This window comes from Terrapene carolina, unplaced genomic scaffold (genome assembly GCF_002925995.2).
Source record: "Terrapene carolina triunguis isolate 2854851 unplaced genomic scaffold, T_m_triunguis-2.0 Scaffold67, whole genome shotgun sequence".
Taxonomy (NCBI): domain Eukaryota; kingdom Metazoa; phylum Chordata; order Testudines; family Emydidae; genus Terrapene; species Terrapene triunguis.
In genome coordinates this window covers 16,088,006-16,104,876 of record NW_020664418.1, presented here as the reverse complement: position 1 = coordinate 16,104,876, position 16,871 = coordinate 16,088,006, and the positions used below count along the sequence as shown (strand labels likewise).

At 44.0% G+C, this 16,871-nt stretch overlaps 1 protein-coding gene across 1 annotated transcript in view; it reads left to right on the top strand.

Annotated features, from left to right (window-relative positions):
• PSTPIP1 (proline-serine-threonine phosphatase interacting protein 1) overlaps positions 1 to 16,871 on the top strand; it is a 94,113-nt gene that overhangs the window by 64,399 nt on the left and 12,843 nt on the right. Inside the window, exons 5-11 of the mRNA XM_026648542.2 lie at positions 100 to 206; positions 3,568 to 3,630; positions 6,178 to 6,276; positions 7,865 to 7,910; positions 9,261 to 9,340; positions 15,238 to 15,336; positions 16,567 to 16,663. Of these exons, the coding sequence (XP_026504327.1) occupies positions 100 to 206; positions 3,568 to 3,630; positions 6,178 to 6,276; positions 7,865 to 7,910; positions 9,261 to 9,340; positions 15,238 to 15,336; positions 16,567 to 16,663 (591 nt within the window). The remainder of the gene's footprint in view (positions 1 to 99; positions 207 to 3,567; positions 3,631 to 6,177; positions 6,277 to 7,864; positions 7,911 to 9,260; positions 9,341 to 15,237; positions 15,337 to 16,566; positions 16,664 to 16,871) is intronic.

Genomic DNA, 16,871 nt, shown 5'->3' with positions numbered 1-16,871 from the left:
CATTCATGCCACCTCCCAGTAAATACATGCTGAAAAACCTGACTTTGTATTTATTAGAGGCCTTTTCATTGACTGTCTATAAATTCTCATCTGCCTTAGAAATTGAAAATGTTGGAAACTCTCATATCCAACTGGCATTGATGCTGAAGGATGAACTGAAAGGAATAGAGGAGTTCAGAGAAAGACAGAAGGAGCAACGAAAAAAGGTGAGGAAATATAAGAATTGTCAGACCAATGGCCCATTTATTCTGATAGGTTGTCTCCAGCAATGTGCTATGGATGTTTCAATGCACGATAATCACCCCTTTCCACCCAGGCTCCTAGCTAACTTGATACTGGGGTGAATCTCTCTCTCTCTCTCTCTGTGATCACAGCTGGTGATGAGATAATGCTCTGAACTATGAAGACTGAAAGCCCTTGTCACTTTCACTTTCTAGCTAATGTAACTGCAGATGCTAGTCTTATTCCTGTAAGGGCTTGGCCACACTTGCGAGTTACAATGCAATAAAGGAGCCCCGGGCGCCCTAGCTCACTCCCCGTCCACACTGGCAAGGCACGTAGAGTGCTCTGACTCCGCGGCTACAGCGCTGCTGGTACTCCACCTCGGCGAGAGGAATAACATTTGCTGTGCCTTGGCTACAACGCACGGGCGTCAGTGTGAACGAGGGGTTGGGTTACTGCACTGTGATCGGCCTCCAGAAACGTCCCATAATCCCCTTAAGTCAAGTGGCCACTCTTGTCATTGTTTTGAACTCCTGTAGGAATGCGGAAATGCCCTTTCAAAGCTCCGTTTCTGACAGCCGGCATGCAAGCCATTAGTGTGGAATGCTGTGAAAGAGAGGTGTGGGGGAGAATAGGGGGTCTGCTGCTGTCTGAACTTACAAGACAGCATGCTGACATGCTCTCAGCCCCCCAAAACCCCACTCTCTCTCCCCCCACATACACACAACACACTCCCTGTCACACTCCACCCCACCCCATTTGAAAAGCACGTTGCAGTCACTTGCATGCTGGGATAGCTGCCCATAATGCACCGCTCCCAGTGCCGCAAATGTGGCCACGCCAGTGCGCAAGGAGCTGTAAGTGTGGACAGACTGCAGTGCTTTCCCTACTGCGCTCTATGAAGGCGGGTTTAACTCTCAGTGCTCTACATCTGCAAGTGTAGCTATGCCCTAAGTATTTAATCCCTTTTTAAAACTCTTGCTAAGCAGGTTGCTTCAGTAAAAATCCTGTAAGAACATTGCAATACACTGAAATTGATGCAGTAACAAAAGTTTGTGCATTGTGTTGAACTTGAAGCCTAAGTAATAAGGTGATGAGTGTGTTAGAAATCCACAAGATAAATGATATTAATCTAGTATTCACCAGAGGTGTTGTATTAAAAGAACCCAACTATGTTCAAGACAGCTTTCGTTCCCTTTGATCCTCCCAAATTCAGCATCCTTTGAACAAGGTATCTGCTAAGCGAGTGACAATGTTAATTTTTTACACCCTCTCTGGTTCTATCTGGAAATAAATAAAGGGCTTGGCTACTTGCCACTGAAAACAACGATGGTTTTTGGCAGCCATGCAAAATTTCCACATCCCACGCCCCTTTAAAACAAAACAGGACAAATCCAGGTAGTTCCAAGTGCACCAACCTCATCATCTCTATAGCACAGATGGGAACTTAGCCAATGAAACACTCCAGAATTTCAGAGTGGGTAAAAATGATCCTGTTTCTGACAGTGCTGTTGTCTGATTTTCAAGCTCCACAGCTGCTTCATGAAGCACATTCAATGTAGACACAATTCCATGTCTGTTTCATATTTGAATCAGTATTTATCTTCTCCACCACCCCATTTAATACTTGGAGAGCTGCATGGAAACGGGGGCTGTATCTTTTTGAAATAGTTCTGCATTTGAAGCCTTTAAGAGAAACCTTTACTGGGAGCAAGGCAAAGACCTCTTCTGGATTCTCCATGTCTGTTGCAGGTTTTTCTTTCTGTCACCCACTGGCTGGCTGCCAAGAAAGTAGCACTAGAGCAAACCGTGCCAGCATTTCCGGTGATCTCCCAAAACACAGCAGTGTGTCTTTGTGCTAGCTCTGCAACAGCAGCATTCCGGACTGCACCATTTGGCCCTTACTCAAGCAACACCTTTGTTGGCACCAGGGGAAGTTTTGCTTGAATAAGGTCTAAAGACTGCAGAATTAGACTCCCCTCCCCATGGGCGGCGGGTGAACCCTGGGCTCGGGGAGGCTAGCCCCCCTGCATGGCCTGCCCCTTCTGCCAGAGGCCCCACCCGGCCTGCTGAAGCCCAGAGGGTCCCCCCACATGGCCGTCATCACCCCTCCCCCAGCCCTGGAGCGCCAGACAGGCGGGCGACGTGGCCTCTCCCAGCCCTGGAGCACAGGCCAGCCCCCATTAGTCCCTGCCACAGGGGAAAGAGCCCCCCACAGCACAGTGCCAGGAAGCAGGAAGGGCCCTGGGGACGGAGCATGGGCAGGGCCACCCAAGGCTGTTTGGGGAGGCTCAGCCTTCCCCAGCTTTCAACACCCGCCGTCCATGCCCCTCCTCCCGCCACATTCTCCAGGGAAGAAACCCTGATTCCCAGCATTTCCCTGACATCATGGATGAGATGATCTAGACATTGAGTTCAACACAAGGCTCAAACTCTTTGCTACTACTTCAACTGCAGTATATTTTAGTGCTCCGGCAGGATATTATAGAAGTAACCTTCTTACCCAAAGTTAAAAAAAGGGATTAAACACTTACAGCAGTAATCAGCAGGGACCTTAGAAATCCGTTTTTTTTTTTAAATCAGAGAATTTGGAGGGGGTTTTAATCATGGAAAACTAGGATCTCTGGTGATCAGCCAAGGCTGTTGAGAGAGAAGCATTACATATATTGAAATTTCATAATCTGAAACAAAGCCATCCGTGTTCAGATCAAGCTCTGTTAAAAAGACTATGTCATGGGATGAGAGTCATGTCTGGCTGCCGAATAGGAAAGGCTCTTGTTTTTAAGCTTGGAGCTGGGTATTTCAAACCATGTCAAATTGAAGAAGAGGCGGGGCCAATGCCCTTCAAGCTAATCTGCTGATGCCCATGGAAATTAGGTAGAATATAATCATTTGACAGAAGTAATGGGATCTGTTATTAATCACACAGGATCTGCTCACATTTGGAATGGATAGAAGTCCTTACTCAGCAAGGTGGGGCACTGGTTTGCCTGCACAAACACAGCAGCAGCACAAGATCCTATCCCAGGGCTTGTGCTGTTACGCAGACCTCTGCTGGCAAAGCTTATGTACAGTGTGACTGGGTGTTATGCAATTTAAGCTTCTTCAGATAAGGAGAGAAAACGAAGTCATATCCTCTTGGCTATTAATGGAAGCCACTGAAGCAAAATGATCTTGGATTAATTTTTCCTAGCTTTGCACTGTGTCATTTAGAAGGGCGTGAGTTACAAAAGCAACATCAAGGCATTTTCTGCACAGGAACATGGTTCTTAGAAATGGTGCAACAATTGCTCTTCTAATCCTGCACTAAAAGGAGAAATGTTTAGTCCTGTGTGTTTCTTACAGTACGAGATTGCAATGGAACGTGCGCAAAAGAGCAAGGTGTCCCTTTATAAGAAAACAATGGAGGTAAGTTATGTGGTTTAATAATACATTCATCCAGTTGCACATGGAGAAAAATTAGGGTGGGAGGGTGAAATTTTCATTGCAGACAATATCTTAAAGGAATGTCAAGAACATGATGAAATAAAGTAAAGAGTATGTGTTTCCAAGCCATGAGGTTAAGACATGGAAGCATGTTTTCCCTGCCACGCCTAGTTAAAGGTCACTTACAGCACCTTGAGGGTTAACTTTGAGTTACTGCCAGCGTTATTTCTGTTTTCAACAAGTTTACAGGCTAAGATTTTTTTTTCTGCCATTCAGCCTGGCCTACTCAGCCTGGGGATCTGAAAGTCAAGTGAATTCCTACAGTCTCATGCATCATCACCATCAATGAAGATTCTACAGGCCAAGTGCGACCTGAGGATCACTTGTGCAACTCCAGTGGTATAAACGATGAGAGAATTTGGCTCAGCTGTTGAACTAGATGGCAACGATGATGATGCATGAGCAACAATGGAATTTAGTGCCCTCTACTGGAGTTGTTAACTTTGGAGGGCTAACTAGAGTGAAAAGCAGGGAAAACCTATTTTGGACTGAGGTTGGCATCTATAACGCTGGATAAACATGGAGAGCAGCTCTGTTGATTAAGTAGTGCCATGTCTAGAACTAGGAAAATGGTCATGTTTTAACCTCCACTCTGATAATGATGCCAGCTACCATCACCCACTCGTTCAGTTTTCAAACCAGGCACCTTTGTGCTTTCTCCCATGCTGCCTCTATCCATGGGAGGTGCTCCTTGTCAAATCCATAAAATTAACTCCTTATTCTCTTTCAAATCCCTTCTTACAACTCTCCGTTTCCTCGATGCCACAAAAAACTTGATGACAGATAGGCAGCTCGTGTTTTGAGGCCACTGCCTACCATGCTGATTAGTATTGTTTTGTTAGGCTTCCCCACATTTGTTATACCCACCTGGTGTTTCTTGTTACCTAAATTGTAAGCTCCTGGGGGGCAGGAGGAAGAACTGCCTTTTTGTTTTGTGTTTGTACAGCACAATGGAGTCCTGGTCTGTGAGTAGGGCACCTAGATGCTACTGCAATGCAAATAACCACCAACCATTTTAAACAGGACTTTGCACCTAGTGTGGACAGGGCAAGTCATATTTAAAAATGTGTTAAGCTGGTCATAGTTAACCCTGTGGGATGCATGGGAGGCAGTGTGGTCTACTGGATAGGGCACTGGTCACTGGGACTCAGGAGACCTGGCTTCTGGTTCTGACACTCACCTGGTGTGTACTTTGGGCAAGTCATTTCCCCTCCTACCCTTCGTCTGTCTTGTGCGTTCAGTAGAGCTGGTTGGAAGTTTTCCGATGGAACGTTTTTCTGTTGGAAAATGCTGATTCTTTGAAAATGAAGCTTTATAGTTTAAATGAAACTTTGACCTTATCAAAATGCCTTTTTTTAAGCATTTCCTTTTGATCAAAAAGAAACATTTCTATCAACCCAAAACAATATTCTCCCTCCCTCTGACTATTGTTTTGCACGAAATTTCAATTTTTTTTGTTTTGTTCCATTTCCCCCCCCCAAAATTGCAGAATTTCCCAAGAAATGGAAAATCCAGTTCCCATCCAGCTCTAGTATTTAGACATTTAATGAGAAACAGTTCCTGCCCTGAAGAGCTGTGTGGCTGTACAGTGCCCTGCTCAATAGGGCATCTAGGCATCCTGTCATAAAATAAATAATTACAGTGACTAGTGTCAGTACCACATATGGGGATGTTGGAGCGGGTTGCTTGGTGTGCTGCTCATTTGATATGTCAGCATCCAGATTGCTTTTTCTTCTCTCTTTTATGTCCATCTGTGATTAGGTGGGCAACAAAAATGATTAGGGGTATGGAATGGCTTCCGTATGAGGAGAGATTAATAAGACTGGGACTTTTTAGCTTGGACAAGAGACTCCTAAGGGGGGATATGACTGAGGTCTATAAAATCATGACTGGTGTGGAGTAAGTAGATAAGGAAATGTTATTTACTCCTTCTCATAACACAAGAACTAGGGGTCACCAAATGAAATTAATAGGCAGCAGGTTTAAAACAAACAAAAGGAAGTATTTCTTAACACAGCACACAGTCAGTCTGTGGAACTCTTTGCCAGATGATGTTGTGAAGGCCAAGACTATAACAAGGTTCAAAAAAAGAACTAGATAAATTCATGGAGGATAGGTCCATCAATGGCTATTAGCCAGGATGGGCAGGGATGGTGTCCCTAGCCTCTGTTTGCCAGAAGCTGGGAATAAGTGACAGGGAATGGATCGCTTGATGATTACTTGTTCTGTTCATTCCCTCTGGGACACCTGGACCTTTGGTCTGACCCAGTATGGCCATTCTTATATCAATTTAATATTGTGCCCCTTTCAATTTAAAAATTTAAATTAATGTTTAAAAGTTTTTAAAATGTAAATTGTTCCAACCTAATGCCTGATTTGTTCCCCTTGCCTGCAGAAGAGACCGTGTCAGGGTGGAGAGGGTTATCTAGCCCAAAAAGAAAACATTCTTTTGAATTTATTTTAATGCAGTCAAAGAAGACCTACGAGCAGAAGTGCAAGGATGCAGACGAGGCTGAGCAGGCCTTCGAGAGGATAAGTGCTTCAGGCAACCAAAAGCAAACAGAAAAGGTATCTGAGACCACTGTGCTATTTAAGCAATGGTAGCAGACAGCTCTGTAGTTTTCGTAGACAATCCACTTTGCATCAGAGCTTGCACATTTCAGAGGCTGCTCTCTGTTCTAATAAACATTGTAAAATTCACTAGGAAAATTTTCCTCCACAGATAGGCTGTGCCTTTTGAGCAATCAATAGAATTGGAACAAGTTCATAGTTGCCTGTGTTTTTAAAAAGCATGGTAGGCTGAGAGCTTTAGGGAGACAATTGGTATGGCCTATCATTAGAATGCAACTTCAGTTTCCTCCTGAATCAAATTATTCATAAAAATGAAAGGAAAAGTCTGAAACATATTAATCTGCTGTTTCCACCTTTGGATCCCATGTTAACCAAAGTAGGTACAGTACCTTACATTAAATGCCCTTTCTTTATCAAACTGTCTCCTAGTAGATAGTTTAGTTTCATCGGAATTTACAAACTTGAAAATAAATCATTGAAAACAAGGCATTTCAATCCCTCATTGCATCATCTTTACATGTTTAGCTGACAACCTACTAACCTTTCATGAGAACATTTTACAATGAAGCAGATGGAGAAAAAAAAATAAACTAACTCTCTTTTTCTCCATACATTCAGAGCAGCGTAAGCAGAGATCCAAACTCATCTTTTTTTGCAGGGGAGAGGGGAGGAGCAATCTAAAAATGGCATTGGAAATATGCATTTTATACCCACAGTGTTCCAAAAATCTTCCACAAGTAACAAGTTAGATTTTATTTATAGTGGGTGAAATCCTGGCCCCATTCAAGTCAATGACAAAACTCCCATTGACTTGAATGGGGTTAGGATTTCACCCAGAACAGTTCTAGGGTGGCTACTTTTACTTACACACACACACACACACACACACACACACACACACACACACACACGGGTGGAACACATCAGCTGTTTAACTCTGCAGAGCAACAGCAAACAGTTTAGGACAGTTTGGGTGGGGGAAGTTCTTGGCCTGTGTTATACAGGAAGTTAGACTAGATGATCACAGCGGGCCCTTCTGGCCTTGAAATCATGAATGTGTTATTGGAAACAGCCAGGAAACGTTACCGTTCACAACATAGTGTAAAAGTTTGACAGTGTTCCTTTAAAAAGTCTGGTTACTTATCTCTGAATGGTACCCGAGGAGATGAGGAATTTCAATTGCCATTTATAAACTTCCGTTACACAACAGTATTTTGAACGTTCTATAAAAGTTATCTATCAGTGGGAACAAACATGGGGCCAGATTCTGCAAACACTGTTTTTTTAAAACAAAATAAGAAAGTAGAGTCTTTGCAAGTGCAGTACCTAGGACCAGGACCTCCCCTTGGTCAAACTATCATAGCTATATTGAAGTCAATGGAGCAATGACTATTTACAGCAGCTGCGGATCTGGCCCCTACTTTGAATAATGCAAAGTCAATGGGATGATTTGTAGCAATAAACTAGGTAGCAATTCTTTGCAGGGACAGACACTTAATATTTTACCAGGGGGATTTTGTGACCTGAGGAAAAAAATATGAAAATGGAAAGGGCTTAATTTCAATGTTTTCTTTTTATATTTCAGAGTCAGAACAAAGCCAAGCAATGCAAAGACACAGCAAATGAAGCAGGTACCATTCTACATAAAGTCTAACACCCAGCTGATTTAACGGCATGCTATGAAGGGGGGGAACAAAAAAAACCCACATATAAAAGTGCAGATTCCTAAAGACTCCTAAACTAATGAAAGTGCAGTTAAAGGCAATTGTCAGCTACTTTAGACCCCCAAGTTTACATTCCACTAAAGGAAGATAAATATGATGCTGCATATACTTAGGAGATGCCCTTTATGTATTCTACAGTTTATTTAAAACACTTTAATAATGGGGTTTCTTTTCCGTTTGTTCTTTAACATTGTTTGAGTCCTCAGCCACCCTAACCCAGGGCAAGGAAGACGTAGATGTGCATGCTTACACATGGGCAAGCTAGTATGGCTATGTTCTCTGGACCCGGCTATGAGCCCAAACTCAGGGAGGGTACATCTACACTGCAGCAGGGAGGTGTAATTCCCAGTTCAGGAGGTGGATGTGCACTAGCTCAGCCTACAAATAGCAGTGTAGCCGAAGTGGCACGGGTGGCGGCTCGGGCTAGCTGCTGAAGTACATACCAAGGGGTCGGGTGGGATTGTACTTGGGCAGCTAGCCTGAGCAGCTGCCTGTTGCACCTTGGCCACAGTGTGATTTTTAGCATGCTAAATCAAGCAGAGCTTTCACGTGTTTGTCTCCTCAGGCTGGGAGGTATGACTGAGTCCTAGCCGCCATGTATACACACAGGAAACTCGCATATGCTCTGGGACTGTGAAATGGAGCATTGCAATCCCGAGCCCTCAAGAAATTCCCTCTGCCAGTTGGGTGGGTCCTTCTGTGTCCTTTTTGGGCACCTCGTTCACTTAGGACAGTGGTCCTCAACCTTTTTCGTCTGGCGGGTGCCAGACAACGAGCCACGGAGGACCGTGGCGGCGGACGAGCATCCGCTAAAATGCCGCCGACAAGCAGCATCGGCGGCATTTTGGCGGATGCTTGTCCGCCAGCCAGTACGCAGGCACACTTAGACGCCCCGGCAGGCGCCATGGCGCTCGCGGGCACCGCGTTGGGGACCCCTGACTTAGGACAATGCAATCCTACAATATCACTCAGGCCTAAGAACCCATGGCTGCTATCAACATACACATTGTCCAGTTGAGATGTTTGTGGCATACCTGTGGGCAAGTCAGAGAGATCATTCTCTCCAGTAAAAATACCATGAGCTAACCCAGGCATCTTTCCACTTAATCAGGTTCTATTGTACTATATTCTGTAGGATATAGGTTAGGGCTATGTTTTACCAAAGTAAAGTCACACCATACCTAACAGGAGGATATGTGGGGCCCTGTATTATTTTATCTCAGTCGGGAAGTTTCCGTTTCATCTCTCTATTTACAGAAAGGGCGTACAAGCAGTATATAGAACAGCTGGATAAGGCCAGAATGGAGTGGGAGAAGGAACATATCAGCACCTGTGAGGTAAATATTTTGACCTTTGGAACCATTTGTTTGTGCATTTTTTTATTTTACTCACTCACGGATCTCAGTCCCAGATGCAGTGTTACCACTGAGGGATCTGATACATACTGTTGATGGTCTGTGATTAGCTAGAGATGACTGCTGCAAGAGTACACTTGACACTACGATGGATTTAAAGTATAGCTGTTAGCTTTCTGACTTGCTTATGCTTTTCTTGCTTGCCCATTAAATTTAGGTTGCCAGATCCTCAGCTGGTTTAAATTGGCATAGTTACAGCAGTACGCTGCCCATTTCCACCAGCTGAGGATCTAACCCAGGGTGGAATATAAGATCCTGCTAGTTTTAGGGCTGCCTTATTTAAATCAAAGCCAAATTAAACCTGTTTCCCAAGTGACTGATTAGAAGCACATAATTTAAAAGTGCCTGAACACCAGTTTAAGTACAGGAGCTTCCAACTCTTAGCCCACAGAGAATCTCTTTGTGGTCCGCTTCTGTATGCTTGCTGGGTATTTTTACATTAGCCCTGCCTCCCTGTAGCTTTCACTTTCTAGAATTGTCCCATAGCTGGCATGGCAATCATTCTACAGAAATGGTGTCAAAAAATCTGAAGTTTCCTCTAAGATTCAGATTTCCTCCCCTCCCCCCTTTCCATCACTGCTATACATATCCCAGACTGGGAGTGCTCTTCAGAACCTGGCCAGAGTCTGCCCGCTGCAATTAGTACAGATTTATCACTCTTCAGCAAATGGAGTTATTGAGTCCCTTCTCTATGTGTTTGTGGCTAAATCCAGGACTACTAAATTTCTAAAGGGGTTCTAAGCTAGCAACTTATGAAAGATGTATATAAAAACCAGTATTTGGACATGTGCATATGTAGTTGGCATGTTAAGTTCACCATCTACATCAAAATAATAGTGTCTGTTTTAATGAACTGATGCACTTGTGAGCAATAGAATAGTTGTTATGCACTGCAAATGGCTTCGTGTTCAGAAGTCCCTGTAGTGCTTAACTTTAGCCATATGCTTAAGTACTTTGCCCAGTTGCTGCCCCAAATGAAATACTTTCTCTCATTCTTTCAATTTCTTCTTAAAAGCTACTTCTCCCAGAAACGCTTCCTACCCTTTTCTTTTCACCAGCTGGTTTCTCCACACCCTCCCTCAGTTGTGCCATGCCTTATTTCTTACACAATGAGATCTTTAGGGGACAGGGAATGTATCTTACTCAATATTTTGTAAAACGTTATATGTACTTAGTTTTTTGGTGGTATGGATGCGCATCGTAACAAAAGAAGGGAGCAGATGGCTAGAAGAGTTTGAGCTTTCCACACCTTATGGAAAATAAATAAGCACATTCTGTTTAGAAGAACAGTTCAACTTAGAGATCAATTTTATTTCTGACTTTGCTGTAAAAATAGTTTCTCCTCTTGAATTCACACTGAAAGCTGCAGCCCCCCTCTCCCCCCCATAGCTCTGCTAAAGTATTATGACTTCAAGCAGAGGAAGAAAGGAGCAAGTGAACTCAGAAGAAACAAAAACTCTGTTCTGCTACGCAAATAGTCCAACAGTTTCGACATACCAGTATTTTCCCAAAGCTTTCCATTAGGGAATTACCTGTATTATAAATCCAAAAAGCTTGTCCCCTCATCTTGTTACAACAGGATTCTGGGTTCTAAATCCTTGGGATCATTTGCTATTCAAATCACAGTGCCGTCCCCTTCTCCTCCTTCCCCCTTTATTTTTTGTCAGGGAAATGTTGTTAAAGGTTGGGTTAAACTTTCTTGAAGCTTTGAGTGTAACCCACGACCCTTCATTAAGATAGCAGGAACAGTTAAGCTCCTTTGTGAAATAACAGCAGTCTCCAAATCAAAATATAGGCACGTGACACCATCCAAACCAAAGGCACACCTAAGGCTGTGATGGGTCCCCCCCCCCCCCCCCCCAGGGTGCCCCCTGGAACTGGGGTACCACTGAGCTCGCCTGGGTTCCCTTTATGCTGTATTGCTGTGCATACCTGTCAAGCCCTCCCTCAGGCTTTAGAATGCACTTTACCAGCACACATACAGGTAGGGACACATCCAGCTGCAGCTTCACACAGATGCTGAGATCAGCTCTGCATGGGAAGGCTCAGCTGAGGAACTGACAGGTACTGAAGTGCACACCCCCTCCTCTCGAGGGTAAACCCAAAATCATATCATCTTGTGCTGCACAGAATTCTGTGCAGTGCTATCTCATGAAATTCACCCCCTCCCTCAATGTGGAGAGGAATAGACACAGCTTTCTGCCCCAAGTTATGATTTCCACACACACTGGTTTTAGACAAAAAAAACTCCAAGTTTGTTAACTACAAAAAGATAGACTTTAAGTGATTATAAGGGAAAGCAAACAGATCAAAGCAGATTAAAGCAAATAAAACACACACAAACTAAGCTTAATATACCAAAGAAATTGTATATGTGTAGCAAATTCTCACCCTAAATGTTGTTTTAGGCAGATTGTAGAGATTCTTGAAGGCAAGCTCCACTTGCTTGCAGCTTAAAACTCCAGTTATTCCTTTCACAGGCTCTAGCCTGGGTTCAGCCCTTCTCCCCCAACTCAGTCTTTGTTTCTCAGGTGTTTCCAGCAGCCTTCTTCTTGGGTGGGGAGTCAGTGAAGAATGAACCACAATGATGTCACTCCCTGCCTTAACTAGTTTTAGCATATGATGGGAACCTTTTGTCTCCCAGTTTGATTTCCACCCCCAGCCAGTGGAAAAACACTGGCATTATGATGGAGTCCAGTACCAGGTGACTTGGTCACATGTCTCTGTAGGGCCACCGCAGCCATGACTCAGAGGCTGTTTTCAGTATCCCCAGTAAGGCTCCCTGGTGGGGGATTAGCATCTTCTAAGACCTACTGTTCTCCTTAATGGCCCTTCCCAGCTAGCCATCTAGACTGATTACATTCTGTCTAGTGGGCATTCCCCAAGTGTAAACACATTTGTAATAGATGCATAGACAATATTCCTAACTTCAGATACAAAAATGATACATGCATACAAATAGGATGATCATATTCAGTACATCATGACCTTTTCAATGATCTCACATGATCCATCTTGCACAAAATACATCATAATTATGCCATACACATATCATCATAATATTACAATGAAGAATATGTGGTGTAATGCCACAAAGGCCACTCAGGAATTTGAGCTATATGGGTGGGGAGGTTTGCTGGGTATTGTTTTGGGTAAGGGGTACATGTGAGAGACACATGCAAGACAGCACAGAAACAACCATAGAGGCTTAGGGCTAGTTTACACTAATGCTGTAAGTCAATCTGTTACGTAACTGAAGTCAACAGAACTTAGAGCAACTTACAGGGGTGTCTACATGGCGCTATGTTGGCAGGAGATGCTCTCCCATCATCATAGCTTCTGCCTCTCGGGGAGGTGGAGTACAGATGTCAACTGGAGAGTGCTCTCCCACTGACTTAGCGTGTCTTTACCAGACCCACTAAATCGACACCACTGCATTGATCACAGTGATGTTGATTTAGTTGGTAACGTATGTGACGTTGTGCAGTCTACATGGTTTTATAAAAAAATAAGTGAATATAATGCAACTGGGATATGCTTCGTGCAAAAGGTCTCTTGTAAGGTATCATTACAAAGTGCATAATCTACTGAGTATGATCATCTGATTTGTATAAATGTACCACTCTGGTATCTAAAACTAGAAATATAAAATGTAACTCTGAGGGCCTATTGTAATTATGTAAAGTGTGGGCCATTAATGATGGTTTGGAATCTTAATGACTCCCATTGTCTGCAGATGGCTGTTTACCTGTGAGTCTCCCTGTATATGTGTGTGCTGGCAAGTGAGTAATGAAGTCTTGCAGTGACATGTGATCATGTCACCTGAACTGGAATCCATCTTTAACCTGGTGCTTTTCCAGTGAGGGGGGGGGTGGAAACCCAGAGAGACAAAGGGTTCCCGCCTTATGCAAAAGATATATAAAGGGGTGGAACAGAAGAGGGAGGGAGAGGAGCCATCATGGAGAAGCCCCTAGATAACACCTAAGCTGGAACAAAAGCTGTACCAGGGGAAAGAATTGTGCCCAGGCCTGGAAGGTGTCCAGTCTGAGAAAAACTTACTGAAGCATCTCTGAGGGTGAGATTATCTGTATTTAGTTTGATTAGGCATAGATTTGCGCATTTTATTTTATTTTGCTTGTGACTTACTTTGTTCTGTCTGTTACTACTTTGAACCACTTAAATCCTACTGTCTGTATTTAATAAAATCACTTTTTATTTAGTAATTTACTCAGAGTATGTATTAATACCTGGGGGAGCAAACAACTGTGCATATCTCTCTATCTGTGTTATAGAGGGCGAACAATTTATGAGTTTGCCCTGCATAAGCTTTATGCAGGGTAAAACGGATTTATCTGGGTTTAGACCCCATTGGGAGTTGGGCATCTGAGTGCTAAAGACAAGCACACTCCTGTGAGCTGTTTTTGGGTAAACTTGCAGTTTTGGGACAAGTGATTCAGACCCTGAGTCTGTGTTGGAGCCAGACAGGAGTGGCTGGCTCAGCAAGACAGGGTGCTGGAGCCCTAAGCTGGCAGGGAAAACAGAAGCAGGGGTAGTCTTGGCACATCGGGTGGCAGCTCCCAAGGGGGTTTCTGTGATCCAACCCGTCACAACGTAGACATGGCCAGGGGCAGCTCCAGGCACCAGCGCAGCAAGCGTGTGCCTGGGGTGGCAAGCTGCGGGGGTCAGCCTGCTGGTCGCCATGAGGGTGGCAGTCAGGCTGCATTCAGCGGCATGCCTGCGGGAGGTCCGCTGGTCTCGTGCTTTCGGCGGCAGGGACGCTGAAGGCGCGGCACCGGCGGACCTCCCACAGGCATGCCGCCGAATCTGCGTGACCAGCGAACCGCCCACCAGGCGTGCCGCTGAAAGCTGCCTGACTGCTGTGCTTGGGGCGGCAAAAACCATAGAACCGCCCCTGGACATGGCTATAGTCTGCACTACAGAGTTTTGCTGGTATAGCTATGCAGCTGGAACCCACGGGTACACTCAACTAGGACGACAAAGAGTGCTTCTATCTGCGTAGCTAGTATCATTCGGGGAGGCGGTGTTCATATATCACCAGAACTTCTTCTGATGGTTTATGCTGCATCTCCACTAGGGAGCTCTGCCGGCATAGCTATGCCAGCAAAGCCTGTGTAGTATTGGTCAGCCCAGAGAAGGAGCAGAAAGCCAAGCACAGCCTAATCAAGCACAGTATGTATGGTCCTGGAACAGACTAGAGAGGGGTCTTTGGGGCTGGGTGCTGGATAAAAGAGGTTTGGAGCAAGGATATTATCTCCTGTTTCGTTCCTCTTATGTTCAGGGAAACAGGACTTTGTACATTATTTGTAAATAAACTGCATGAAAAGGTATCTAATGCCACCATCAATTTCTTCTTTCCAACTTGCAACCTATAAGACCCTGAATATTTGGCTAGCCGCTTGGGTCAAAAGGGGTAACAATACCTTAACTTAGTGAAAGGTGAGATAATATTTTGTATTGGACTAACTTCTGTTGGTGAAAGGGACAACCTTCTGAGCTTACACAGAGCTCGTCTTCAGGTCTGGGAAAGATACTCAGAGTGAATTTAGAGAAGTCAGATAAAAACCCCTCATCCGCTGTTTGCAATTTGAGTGACTAAATGTAAAAGTGGATTTATTTTTAAGATTATTTTCTACAGTTCATAGTGCATCCTGACTGTAGTGTGTTTCAGAAAGGTTTGCAGGTGTACAAACATTGCACAGTGGGATCCTGATGCATGACTTGGGCTTCTAGGTGCTACCACATTACACATAATAAATAATAATAACCATGATGCTTGACATCTCTTCTTTTGGATTTAGGCATTTCAGCTCCAGGAATGTGATCGTATCACCATCCTCCGGAACTCCCTTTGGGTTCACTGTAACCAGCTGTCCATGCAGTGTGTGAAGGATGATGAGGTACAGGCTTTCCCCCCCAAGAAATCCCAGTCCTTGTGCATGGAGAAAAATGTGTCCTCTAAAGCCACCATACTGGCTCACCCCTGTCCACACATCAAATGCCTCCAGCAATGGTGATGTCCATCTTACCACACTTGGCCAGGGCAAGAAACCACGAACCAGGTTTGCCCTCCCCACTGAATTAAAAATGAATATTTAGGCTGGCACAGACTCAGAGATTCTATAGCAAACTTGGTGCCACCAAGCTTCTGTCCCCTCTCCCCAAGCTATGGGGTAGAATCTCAAACCTCCAAGTCAGCTTTAAATAAAGGATTTTTTTATTGTTATTCCTTTTATACAGGGAAAAAATGACTACTTCCATTTTAATAGTGAAAATCTTTACGTGTGTGAACCATCAAACTACTATCTCCCCTTTCCCCCTGCTCCCATGAGTTCTTTGGATGAGAAATTTCGGGCATGTCCCCTGGAATTTTTTTGCATTATACAGTTTTCTTAAGAGTGTATGTGTGTGGGAAAATAAATCATCTTTTCTGCCCCCGCTCCTCCACTCATCTGGGTGTAATCCTTCACATCTCTGCACAAATGCAGAGCTCTACTGACTTCAGTGGGGGAGACCTGGTTCTTTGAACAGGGTCGGGACCTGGGTCTTCTAGCACGGGGCCCAAGAAAATGTTCAGAGATACATTTGGAAATAACAAATTGCTGAAACTGATTAATAGATTTAAAGGCCAGAAGGGACCGTGTGATCATCTAGTCTGACCCCTTTCTAACACAGGCCTAGTTACCCCTGTATTTAGTCAGCACAAGTTACTGAGCTCAAGCCTTCCTTCTCAAAAGGCAACCAGCCTTGATTTGAAGACTTCAAGATGGAGATTCCACCACTTCCCTTGTTCTAATCATTCTCACTGTTAAAAACGTTTATCTTCTTTCTAGTTTTAGTTTGTCTGGCTTTAACTTCCAATCATTGGTTCTTGTGATGCCTCTTTCCAGTGGATTAAAAGAACCCTTTAGAACCAGGGTTTATAAGCTTTTAAAGCTGGTCTCCCTTCTTCCTCATATTCTAAGATGTCCACAGCAGAAATAGAGAAATATGTTTATATACACACAGACACACCATGATTAAAGTGGACAGTGTCCCTTTAAGATGGAGAGAAATACTAGCAGAGGATTCTGTGTTAAGAGCTCATCACTAAAAGCTGAAACTTAAAATTCTTCTTTTCTGTTTTGCAGATGTATGAAGAGGTTCGAGTGAGCTTGGAGAACTGCAACGTAGAATCAGACATGGATTACTTCATTAAGAATAAAATGACAGGAACAGATCCACCAGGTAATAAACCTCAGGGTTTTTTTTGGCCTTGTTACCAATTAGAAGTGGTAACACATGACAGAAATGCTGCCTCTCTAATTGTGGCCTTGGAAAGTCACTTAAATTTCTGTTTCTCATTCTCTCCCCTCTGTAAAATGGGAATAATACTAGGGTTACCATATTTTGAGTGTCCAAAAAGAGGACACTCCACGGGGCCCCGGCCCCGCCC